Source organism: Propithecus coquereli, unplaced genomic scaffold (assembly GCF_000956105.1).
Source record: "Propithecus coquereli isolate 6110/MARCELLA unplaced genomic scaffold, Pcoq_1.0 Scaffold5, whole genome shotgun sequence".
In the NCBI taxonomy this organism is placed as follows: Eukaryota; Metazoa; Chordata; class Mammalia; order Primates; family Indriidae; genus Propithecus; species Propithecus coquereli.
In genome coordinates, this window is record NW_012150840.1 from 1,256,701 (window position 1) to 1,269,794 (window position 13,094).

At 35.7% G+C, this 13,094-nt stretch overlaps 1 protein-coding gene across 1 annotated transcript in view; it reads left to right on the forward strand.

Annotated features, from left to right (window-relative positions):
- The window catches only part of LOC105819719 (leucine-rich repeat-containing protein 9), a 146,682-nt gene that overhangs the window by 110,886 nt on the left and 22,702 nt on the right, over positions 1-13,094 (forward strand). The window contains exons 22-24 of the mRNA XM_012656027.1: positions 2,603-2,733; positions 4,803-4,911; positions 5,931-6,070. Coding sequence (XP_012511481.1) covers positions 2,603-2,733; positions 4,803-4,911; positions 5,931-6,070 — 380 coding nt within the window. The remainder of the gene's footprint in view (positions 1-2,602; positions 2,734-4,802; positions 4,912-5,930; positions 6,071-13,094) is intronic.

The following is a 13,094-nucleotide window of genomic DNA, read 5'->3' on the forward strand; positions in this document are numbered from 1 at the left end:
TTCATTATATATGATTTGAATTTTACTATTTGATTATGTGTGTTTCCTGTAGCTGCCACAAGTTCTTTGTGAAATGAAGCAGAATATAGATATATGAATTAATAATGGGACATGAAGAATTTAGACTTTAAATGAGAGGTAATGGGAATGCATTGGATTTGAAAGACAAGGAAAAGGAAGAGTAAAAGATGTCTACAAGGTTTGAGTCTATCCTGATAAAAGATATCATAACAGAATATGAAATACAGGAAGAAAAGCAATTTTCAGGAATAAGATGATTAGTATTGGACATGGAGTTTTATATGACAGTAGATCATCTGACTTGAGATGTCAAGCAGGCAGTTGAAATTATAAGACTAAATTTAGATATGAAAATATACTTTACACTTGTGTAGACTTAGAAGTAATTTGAAGAGAGCTGATAGTTAAAACCAAATGCAGACATACGATCGTCTAAGGAAAGAGAGTAGAGAAAGTAAAGAAATCTAAGTGAGGATTTAATACTTTTACTTATGAAACATAGGAAAAGAAGCTATGAAAAGTGGGTGCAAAGGGAGGTAAACGAGCAATATAATCCTAGAGTGTTTGAGATGTAAATGGACTTTAGAAATGACATAGTCTAAACCCTTTATTTTATGGATGAGCACAGAGAACTTCATAGAAGTTACATGGCTGTGACTCTTCAATGGCAAATCACACGCAGCTGAGACTCATTCTCTGTCTAAACTCTCATATAATCACATTGCCTTCTTTGGAGTAAGAGTAGAAACCAAGGGTGGACAGAGACTAAGAAGAGCCGAAGAGCAGTCTGGGTAGTTGTGTTTTCATTTTATCTCCTCTTCCTACATCTATTTTTAAAAGTTTATTTTTTACATTGAGAATACATACTCTAAATTCAGATAGGAAGTTTTAATGGAGTAGAAAACAAGAAGGGAGTTTGAGTAAAAATAGAATGACATCAGTTTTATTTAAGTCAAGGTCAAGCCATTTGACTAAAATAGGTTGGCAAACTATGGCCCTTGGGCCAAATGTGGCCTACCACCTGTTTTTGTAAATAAAATCTTACTGGAACACATTCATTCCTCTTTGTTTATATATAGTCTATGACTGCTTTTACACTATAATGGCAAAATTAAATAATTGTAACAGAGAACCTGTCGTCCACAAAGCCTAAAATATTGACTGACTTTTTACAGGAAAAGGACAGAAAAAGTTTGTCAACTCCCAATTTAGAAGGACTCTAATCCAATGTCTGAAAAATGCAAAAGCTACAGTATTTCTAAAGCTCAGTTAATGTTTTTAAACTTATTTTGAGATTGTATTATTTTGGATTCAACCAGAGAAGCAGAGCTAGTATGAGATACATATATATATATATGTATCTTAATAATTGTGGGGGCTCCCTAAGCAAGCCCAAAATCCATGTCAGGCCATCAGGAAGGGAAGATTGCGGGCAGGCTGGAACTCAAAGGCATGAAACAAAGCTTCTGTTCATAGGTGGAATTTCTTTTTTTTTTTTTTTTTTTGAGACAGAGTCTCCCTGTGTTGTCTGGGCTAGAGTGCCGTGGCGTCATCTTAGCTCACAGCAACCTCAAACTCCTGGGCTCAAGCGATCCTCCTGCCTCAGCCTCCCGAGTAGCTGGGACTACAGGCATGCGCCACCATGCCCGGCGAATTTTTTCTATATATTTTTAGTTGTCTGATTAATTTCTTTCTATTTTTAGTAGAGACGGGGGTCTCGCTCTTGCTCAGGCTGGTTTCGAACTCCTGAGCTCAAACAATCCGCCCGCCTCGGCCTCCCAGAGAGCTAGGATTACAGGTGTTAGCCACTGCGCCAGGCCAATACGTGGAATTTCTTAAGGAAAATTCTTTCTTTCAGGAAGTCTCAGCTCTGCTTTTAAGGCCTTGCAATTGCTTGAATCAGTCCCACGAGTGCCTCATTAACGGTCCACAGACATCTCATTATTACCAGGTGGAAGTGGGAATCCAGGCTTTCCATGTGGTCTTCAGTAAAATATGGGGGGGGCGGGTATGGGCGTGCATCACTGCTGGGAAGGGATCGAAGTTCAGGCTCAAATTCAGCAAGCAGATGATGGAGGAGTGCCTTGTTACAGATGGGCTAAGGTGAAAGTCTAAGCAGCCCATTCTGCATTTACTGGTGGGGATGGAGTTGGGGCCACAGTTTATTATGTGATGTTTAGGCTGGAGTAGACATATTATTGTCTAAAAGTTTTTTATTTTGCTAGGCTTCCTTTTTTCTGATCCTTTGACTAGAGAAAGCGGCCTTTTGTGGACTTTGGCTTGTTTTCTCTTGTTGATATTTCTGAGTTCCTGGCTTCTCCACCACCCACTCTGGCATGTATGAGGCAAAAAGAAAATCTAGCGTATCATTCCTCAAGTCCCAAGGTCCCCAGCTGGTTGCTTTCTTCTCTGCACCTTTCAGTATTTTTATGTTTGTCTTACATATAATGTGTAGAGGTTTTAGCTGCACTTAGTAGGAGGAATAGGGAGAAATGAGTCTATCCCATTTTACCTGAAACCAGAGAATTAGTGTGATTTAGTCATCTGTAAGGACAATTATTTTCTAAATGTCTTCATATAGGAACCACCAGAGACTGAGAATGCAAAAGATTTGTTTGGTGGCAGACTAACTTCTGACATGATTGCAGAACGACAAGGACATTCCACTTTCACCGAAATGCAAGAACTAAATTGGACTTCATCATCTATCAGGTACAATCATTTTATTATATGCTTTTTGACATTATAATCAAATATGTAATTAAAATTTTTCTGAAGTTCCTATATTTATACATCTTATTTAAATATAACCAATAATTCAGAAAATCATCTACCCTACTTCAATATCTCATACTAACTTTACCACCCTTTAAATACATTAATAATTTTTATTATCAGAGACTATGATTTAACACGTCATAAATTTCTTTCTTTAGATTTTCTGTTTCTCTTTTCTTTCACAACCAAGTTTTTAAAGTTAGAAATACTAGATTTGGTCCTCACATTTTATCACTCTAATCCAATGCAATCTTATTTCTACTGTCACATTTCTGTGATACTATTCTCACAAATGTCATCACTGTCCTCCTGGTTAACAGACACAGTGGATTATTTTTAGTTCTTATCTAACCTGACCTCTCTGAGTCATATAAGAATGTTGACTCCTCCTTCCTTGTACTTCTTATCTTTTTTTCCCCCTGTAATTTCACATTTTCAATTTTTCTGTAAACTTCTTCAGTTTTCTTTATGAGTTCTTACTGTCTGGTATTGTCCTAACCTGAATATTCAGTTGCTCTCTGGATAGCACCTTGGAGACAACATCTGCCTGCTGTTGCCCAGGCCAAAAAAATCTGAGAAAAATCTTAGTTATTTCTTTCTTTTCTTTGTCCTACATTTTCAGTCATCACCAAGTTCTTCAGTATGTCTCATATTCCTTCTTTCTGCAGTCATAGCCATTGGCCTAGGTTGGTGATTTTTTATTGTTTGTCTAATATAAACCTTCCTTGACAACCCATCTAATATGCATACTATCTTCTAAGATGCAAGTTTTATCAGATTACTTCCCTTCTCAGCATTGTTCAGTAGCTTTCCATTATTTACAAAAGAAAATTTAAAATTCCTTTGTGTGACATAGAAGACCCTTAATTACCGATCCATTTTTATCTCTTGGAATCCTTATCTTTACTGCCCATGACAATATATACTTCAGAAATTCTGAAATATTCTAGTTACTGAGTCTTAATCACAAGATGCTGTTTCATGTTTCATGTTTGTTTCTGCCTCTGTTTGTGCCTGTTGTACTGCCTGGAACTCTTTTCTCCCAATTTGCCTGACAAATACCTACAATTGTCATCTCAAGATTTTTCTCCTATGTGATGTCATCCTTGACTTCCTTAAATAGGTTTTCTTTCCTTGAAATTCCATTACACCTAGTATAGCATTTTTCATCTTTATTTTAGTTTTTCTGGCTCCCACTTTTTGAGGGCAGAAACAGTTTCTTTCATATTTGTTATAGCCATTCCAAACACATTGTCTACACTTAGGAAATACTAATGAAAATATGTTAAGTGAATGAATGACTTACTAATGAATAAAAGTATGTCATAAATTGTAACTTCAAGTTTAGGATTTATTTAAAGAAGTGAATAGGGAAAGGCGATTTGCCATTATCCTCTTCTCTGCTATGGCTCAAGTGAAGGTAGAACAGTTATATAGCTAGGGACTAGGAATCAAGCATTCTCTTTAATTACCAAAACATTCTTACAAGGTGGAATGCCATAAAAGTTTTCAGGAGATCCCATAGAAAACTGTTTTCAAAGACCTTACCTGCTTTTCTTTTGCTTTCCCATCTCTAACCCTGTCCTGGCATTTCAGAAATAACCTATTTGATATATACGCTCTGAAGTTTATAACATGAACATCTTATGATTTACTATATCAACTTCATTATGATTTCATGAACATGTATGTGAATTTATAAAGAAGTTGGAGGTTTATTTTATATGTTTTTTATGATAGTGCTATGTTTATGTGGCAATAGATGTGTTTTTGAAAGCAATCAAATTCTGTATCATTTTCTTACATATGTTTCCCAGCAAAAATGTGTATTTACCTGATAATTTGACCCATACATTTCACATTAAAGGCAATTATTTTTCATAGAATTTGTCAGATGAGATTTTTTTAATGCCTTTGGAAATTGTACATGGAATAACTCACCCTTTCCTACATTTTTCCTATCCTATTAAAATAATAACTATATTTGCTTTGTCTAAATTCAGAACTGTGGATTTGATTCCAGTTGATCAGTTTAGAAATGTGTGTAATGTGAATCTACAGAACAATAATCTTACCTCATTTAGTGGATTAATCTATCTGCCTAATGTGAAGGTGAGTCACTGACAAATTTTTTTTTAATTTCAAGCTTTTCAATGAAAGTTGTTATCTATTCTACTTTGGACTAAAATGTATTTCCATGTTATTAAAGTAGAGAAATTATTATTAAAGTTATTTTAAAAAGTTATTTAAATTATCATTTAAAGTTATTAAAGTAGAGAAAGTTTTTTTTGTTGTTGTTGTGCTTTTTACTAAGCAAGAAAAAGTATTACCTTCCAAAGTTATTTTGGTTTGACTTCAGTTTTCTGTGATTATTTTATCTGCTGTAAATTTTATTCTGCATTAGGAGACAGGATGGAAGGCTACCTCTATAGTGGGCAGGTATGGAATGAAGTTGAAGATACCAAGGTGCTTAAAGCAGCCTCATTGCCTCCTTTCCTATTGCCTTGACTCAGGCATCTACTAAGGCCATTTAAACATAGGGAAACCCTTAGTCCCTTCCACTAAGGGGTTATTTTATCCTTGATTGGGCTTGGAGAAATCAGGAGTGCAGATTGAGAAAGTTGAATAGCTTTCTAGGATCTCCATTATTTTATCTGAAGTGTTGTAATTTCCCAGCATGTCAGATAATCAAAAACACACTCAGGCCAGATGAAATGGCTTACAGCTATACTCCTAGCTCTTTGGGAGGCCAAGGTGGGAGGATCATCAGAGGCCAGGAGTTCAAGACCAGCCTAGGCAACATACCAAGACCATATCTCTATAAAACAAGTTTAAAAATTAGCCAGGCATGGTGGCACATGCCTGTAGTCCCAGATACTTGGGATGCTGAGGCAGGAGGATTGCTTGAGCCCAGGAGTTTGAGGTTGCAGTGAGCTATGCACTGTAGCCCAGGTAAGAGAGCAAAACCCTGTCTCAAAAAAAATTCAAAAATAAATCCAAATAATTTTGGATATAAAAATTTGTTATTTTAAACATTAATGTTATTAAATTATGTGGTATATTACATATTTTATCCATACCATTTTTAATAGTTTCTAGGATGTCTGATTAGTAAGATATTCTTTCTGTAGGTCTTATGCCTCAACTATAATCATATTGAATCAATCATGCCCAGAGTAAAACCTCAGATGCATTTAACCAACAGACAACTACTCTACCAGAAAGTGGCTTCAAGTGGCTATGGACAGCAAGGAACTTCAAAAACAAACAGGTACTATCCTTGATTTTTACAATTACAAATAATTTTGGCTAGTAATTTAAAAAGCAGTTAATCCCTTGCCCTCCTGATTACAAGCCCACAGCCATCACCATTTCGAGAGTTTAATGAGCTATGCCCCACCGTCAGCCTGAGTTCAAGGTACATGGCTACAGCTGCCACTTAGCCAGGAATAGAAAGGGGAGACCAAGTTTTCCTAATCACATTTGTACAATACTACCACCTTGTTACAGGGGGCTATGGGACTGCGGACTAGCCTGCCCAATCCATTGCAGCTACCAGTAATACTAACACAGACCAGTTGGGTCCTTGTGGATGGCTTCACTGTCACTACCACCTCACACTGCACACCAGCTTGCTCTGGGGCTTGAGAACCTTCCCACACATCACACACCTGCCCTCTGCTTCCACTACTAGTTTCTGAGCAAGCCTCCTCCTAAAGGCCTAAGAATTGGCCCCATAGGATGCACTAACACCATTGCCAGCATAATCTGCTTTGGGTCCTAAAATCAGGCATACTTAGCCCACTGCTTCCACCACTGGGGCCCAAAGACTGGTTCATCTTACATTCAAGTCCCCAGCAAAACTTCACCGCAGCCTCAGCTAATAACTGTTCCCTAAGCCACCCAGGAAATCACAGATACCACTGACCCTGTGTACTAAGGATAAGTGGTATCTGCCTAAGAAACCATACAAAGACCACACTACTGCAGGTACCCAAAATCAAAGCCAAAGTGTCCTACTCAACCAACAACATATATACATCTTCAGGCAAAAATTCTCCCCTTCAAAAACAATTCCAAAAAAATAGAACAAGTGACTGCCACATCATATGCTCAGATATCAATGGAAAGACATTGGAAACATGAAAAAGCAGGAAAATATGACACCACCAAAGGACTACAACAATTTTTTTCCAGTAACAGATCGCAATCAAAAAGAATTCCTCATAATGCCAGATAAAGGATTCCAAATGTTGATTCTACAGAAGCTCAATGAGATACAAGAAAAACAATACAAAGAAATTAGAAAATCAATTTAGGATGTAAATGAGAATTTACCAAGTAGATTGATATCTTAAAAAAAAAAACAGAAATTCTGGAGCTGAAAAATTAATTTAAGGACATACAGAATACATTGAAAGCTTCAAAAACATGTTAAACCAAGAAAGAATCTGAGAACATGAAGACAGGTATTTTGAAATAACCCAATCAAGCAAAAATAAGGAAAAGAGAATAAAAAAGAATGAACACAACATTCAAGATGTCTAAGACTACATAAAGTGACTGAACTTACAAATTATCAGTATTCTCAAGTGAGAAGAGAGATCAAAAAGTTTATAAACCTAATTTAAGGAAATAATCAATGAAAACTTCCCAAGACTAGCAAAAGAGTTAGACATTCAGATACAGGAGGCCCAATGATTCCCCAGGCAAATACACTGCAAAAAGGACTTCACCATGGCATACTATAATCAGAATAACTGAAGTCAAAGCAAAAGAGAGAATTTTAAAATTAGCAAGAGAAAAGTGTCTAGTGACTTATAAAGAGGCCCCATCAGACTAACAGTGAACCTCTCAGCAGAAACCTTATAGCCAGAAGACAATGGGATGGCATTTTCAAAATACTGAAAGAAAAAAAACTGTCAGCCAAGAATTTTATATCCCACAAGAATAAGCTTCATAAAGGAAGAAGAAATAGTCTTTCCCAGACAAGCAAATTCTGATAGAACTTGTCACCACTAGATAGTCATATAGGAAATGCTCACAGGAGCCTTAAACATGGGAATAAAAGGTCAATATTCACCATCATGAGAACACATAAAATATAAAACTCAGAGGTGTTATAAAACAATCACACAAAGGAGGAAAAGAATTAAATGGTAACATGACAGAAGTGCAGAAAACCACAGACAAAAAAAGAGAAAGAATTTATAAGACAACTAGAAATCAACTAACAATATGACAGAAACAAAGCCTTACATATCGATATTGATCTTGAACATAAATGAATTAAATGTTCCAGTTAAAAGATACAGACTGGCAGAATGGATAAAGAAAGGTGATCCAACTATATGTTCTTACAAGAAACTTACCTTACCCATAAAGACACATATAGACCGAAAGTAAGAGTAGAAAAAGATATTCCATGCAAACACAAAAGCAAGCTGGTGTAGCTATACTTATATCAGATAAAACAGACTTTAAACCAAAAACAGTTAAAGACAAAGAAGGTCATTATATAATGATAAAGGGATCAATTCAGCAAGAGGATATAATGATCATAAATATATATGTACCCAACATTGGAGCACCTAGATTCACAAAACAAATATTATCAGACCTAAAGAAAGATACAGACAGCAACACAATAATAGTGCGGCACTTCAGCATCTCACCACAGCACTAAACTGATATCAAGACAGAAAATCAACAGAGAAACATTGGTCTTAAATTGGACTTTAGAGCAAATGGACCTAACAGACATTTACAGAACATTCCACCCAAGAACTACAGAATATACATTCTTTTCATCAGCACATGGAACATTCTCCAAGATAGACCACATTTTAGACCACGAAACAAATCTTAACAAATTTTTAAAAATCTAAATATCAAGTAGCTTTCCAGACCAGAGTGGAATAAAGCTAGAAATCAATACAAAGAGGAACTTCAGAAACTATACAAATACATGGAAATTAAACAACATGCTCCTGAACAATCACTAGGTCAACAAAGAAATAAAGATGGAAATTTTAAAATTTTTTGAGACAAATGAAAATACAACATACCCAAACCTGTGGGATACAGGAAAAGCAGTGCTGTGAGAGAAGTTTATAGCATTAAATGCTTAGATCAAAAAAGTAAAATGATCACAAATTAACAACCTAACATTGTACCTCAAGGAACTAGAAACAAGAACAAACCAAACCCAAAGTTAGCAGGGAAAAAGAAATGACAAAGATCAGAGCAGAACTAAGCAGAGACCAAAAAAGGATCAACAAAATGAAAAGTTGGTACTTCAGAAAGATAGACAAAATCGATAAACCATGGGCTTGACTAAACAAGAAAAAAGGAGATACAATCCAAATAAACACAATCAGAAATGAAAAAGGAGACAACTGATTCCACAGAAATACAAAAGATTATCAGAGACTATTATGAACAACTATACAAACTCACAAAATAGAAAACCTACAGTAAATGGATGTATTCCTGAAAGTATACAGCCTCCCAAGATTGAACCAGGAAAAAATAGAACTCCTTAATGGACCAGTAATGAGTAATAAGATTGAATCAGTAATAAGAAAATTTCCCACCAATAAAGAAGCTCAGGACCTGATGGATTCACAGTCAAATTCTACCAGACATACAAAGAAGAACTAGTGCCAATCCTACTGAAACTGTTCCAAAAGATCGAGAAGGAGGGAATCCTCCCTAACTCATTCTACAAAGCCAGTATCACCTTAACAGCAAACCCAGGAAAGGATGCAACAACAAAAAAAAACTACAGACCATTATCTCTGATGAACATAGACATAAAAATCCTCAACAAAATACTAGCCAACCAAAATCAACAGCACATCATTATGATCAAGTGGGTTTCATCCCAGGGATGCAAGGATGGCTTAACATGTACAAGTTAATAAATACAATTCACCACATAAACAGAATTAAAAAACAAAAACCATATAATCATCCCAATAGATGCAGAAAAAGCATTTGATAAAATCTAGCTTCCCTTCATGATAAAAACTCTCAAAAAACTCAGCATAGAAGGAACATACCTCAAAATAACAAAAGCCATATATGACAAACCCACAATCAATATTATACGGAATGGGGAAAAGTTGAAAGCATTTCCCTTAAGAACTGGAACAAGACAAGGATGCTCAGTTTCACCACTTCTGTTAATATTGAACATAGTACTAAAAGTCCTAGCCAGAGCAGTCAGGCAAGAGAAAGAGCATCCACGTGGAAAAAAGGAAGTCAAATTATCTCTATTTGCTTATGATATGATTTTATACCTAGAAAACCCTAAGGACTCCTCCAAAAGACTCCTATATTTGATAAATGAATTCAGCAAAGTCTCAGGTTATACAATCAACATACAAAAATTAATAGCATCAACAATGACTAGGCTGAGAACCAAATCAGTAACTCAATCCAATTTACAATAGCTGCAAAAAAACCCAATAAAATACCCAGGAATAAATTTAACCAAGGAGGTAAAAGATTTCTATAAGGAGAATTACAGATCACTAATGAAAGAAATCATAGATGACACAAACAAATGGAAAAACATCCCATGCTCACGGATCAGAAAAATCAATATTGTTAAAATGACTGTATTGCTCAAAGCAATCTACAGATTCAATTAAATTCTTATCAAAATACCAATGTCATTTTTCACACAGTTAGAAAAAACAATTATAAAATTCATATGGAACCAAAAAATTGCCCAAACAGCCAAAGCAATGTAAGCAAAAAGAACATTAAAAGGCTACAGTAAACGAAACAGCATGGTACTGGCATAAAAGTAGACATGTAAATCAATGGAACAGAATACAGAAGCCAGAAATAAAACCATATACCTACATACAACTGATCTTTGAGAAAACAGACAAAAAGAAGACTGGGGAAAGGACACACTATTCAATAAATGGTTCTGGGAAAACTGAATAGCCATATGTAGAATAATAAAACTGGATCCCTATCTCTCATCACATATAAAAGTTAACTCAAGATGGATTAAAGACTTAAATGTAAGATTTGAAACAATAAAAATCCTAGAAGAAAACCTTGGAAAAACTCCTCTGGAGATTGGCCTAGGCAAAAAATTTATGACTAAGACCCCAAAATCCAATGCAATAAGAACAAAAAAATAGACAAACGGTACTTAAACTAAAAAACTTCTGCACAGCAAAAGAAATAATCAAAAAAGTAAATATATAACCTATAGAATGAGAGAAAATATTTACAAGCTGTGTGTCTGACGAAGGACTAACATCCAGAATACAGAAGGAATTCAAACAACTCAGCAAGAAAAAAAAACCATTAAATAGTGGGCAAATGACATGAACAGGCATTTTTCAAAAGAAGATATACATATGGCCAATAAACATGAAAAAATTCTCAACATCACTAATTATCAGGAAAATGCAAATTAATAGAACCACAACAAGAAGATGTTACTCCTATTAGAATGGCCATTATTAAAAAATCATAAAACAATAGATGTTGGCATAGATGTGGTGAAAATGGAACACTTACATGCTGCTGGTGGAAATATAAATTAGTACAACCTCTATGGAGATCAGTATGGAGATTTCTCAAAGACTAAAAGTAGACCTACCATTCAATTATGTATTCCCACTACTGCGTATCTACGCAGAGGAAAAGAAATCAGTATATCAAAAAGATACCTGTACTTGTATGTTTATTACAGCACAATTCACAATGGCAAAATATGGAATCAACCTAAATACCCATCAACTGATGAATGGATAAAGAAAATGTCGGTGTGTGTGCACATGTGTGTGTATGTATGTATCATGGAGTACTACTCAGCAATAAAAAAGAATGAAAGAATGTCTTTTGCAGCAACTTGGATGGAACTGGAGGCCATCATCCTACGTGAAGTAACTCAGGAACCGAAAAATAAATGCCACATGTTCTCACCTATAAGCGGGAGCTAAACTATGGCTATACAAGAGCACCCAAGAGTGGTATAATGGATATTGGAGACTCAAAAAGAGGGACTGTGGGAGGGGCTGCAGGATGAAAAATTATCTATGGGATACAAGGTACAATGCTTGGGTGATGAGTATACCTAAAGGCCATACTCCACCACCCTGCAGTATACTATACAATATGTACATATAACAGAACTTGACTTGGAACCCCTAAATCTATTAAAATAAAAATAAAAAATTTTAAAAACCATTTTGCTAGGTGAAAGAAGGCAAACAAAGAAGACCACATATTATACGACTCCATTTGTATAAAATATCCAAAATAGACAAATCCACAGATAGTAGGTTAATGTTTGCCTAGAGCTGGGTGGGGAGAGGGTGTAAGGGATGGGAGGTGATAGCTAAAGGATAGGAGATTTCCCTTTGGGCTGATGAAAATATTCTGGAATTAGCAGTGTTAAGTGTACAACTTTGTGAATACACTAAAAAACTCTGAACTGTATGCTTTAAAAGGGTATTTGAATCATATCTCAAGAAAATGTAAATAAGGCTTGGTCACCATAGACCCAGTTCAACCAATGTACATAAAGGTGAGAGTAAGTATCTGTATGTCCTTTCCTAGATATGACTGTTATTAAGCCATTTTCTCCCGACTCCAAACCTATACTTCCATATTCTGCTTTGTGATGCTTCAGCTGGGACTTTATACTCATTTCTTACTAAAGGGAGATTGCAAGGCAGGAAGGAGAGGAAAGTTCCACTTCCTATTTGCTTGCTGTTCCTGTCAGTATCACCTCAGCCTCAGTAACACTGGGCCTGGGGAGTGCAGTTGGTTCCACTTCCAGCCTCCAAGTCCTTTCAGCACTCCCAGAACCATTCCTGTGGTGCTCCTTTGATAGGAACCAGTAAGAGCTAGATAGTACTCCCTCCTGAGAGGGCCAACCCCACCTCTGAGGCGCTGATAACCCCTCAGCCACATCCTTTGTTTCTCATTCCTAGATGTGGTAGCTGCTTCCCCAAGTTACTGTCTCTGTGATACCTCAGTATTCCCTTCTTGCTCTTTCAGCAATCTAACCTTGTAAGCATTTCTCTATATTAAATACCTTATGTTGAAAAAAATAATAATAATAAATAAAAAGCAGTTAATCACATTAATGATAGCAGTAACACATTCCAGTGCATCCTTTTAGCTTATTTTTTTAATGTAAGGATGGATTTAATTTAGTTTTTCTAGGATTTTTCTATTACTTTTTTTATTTCAGAGTATTATGGAGGTACAAACTTTATTTAACAGCTACATGCCAAAAATAAACTTCACAAATA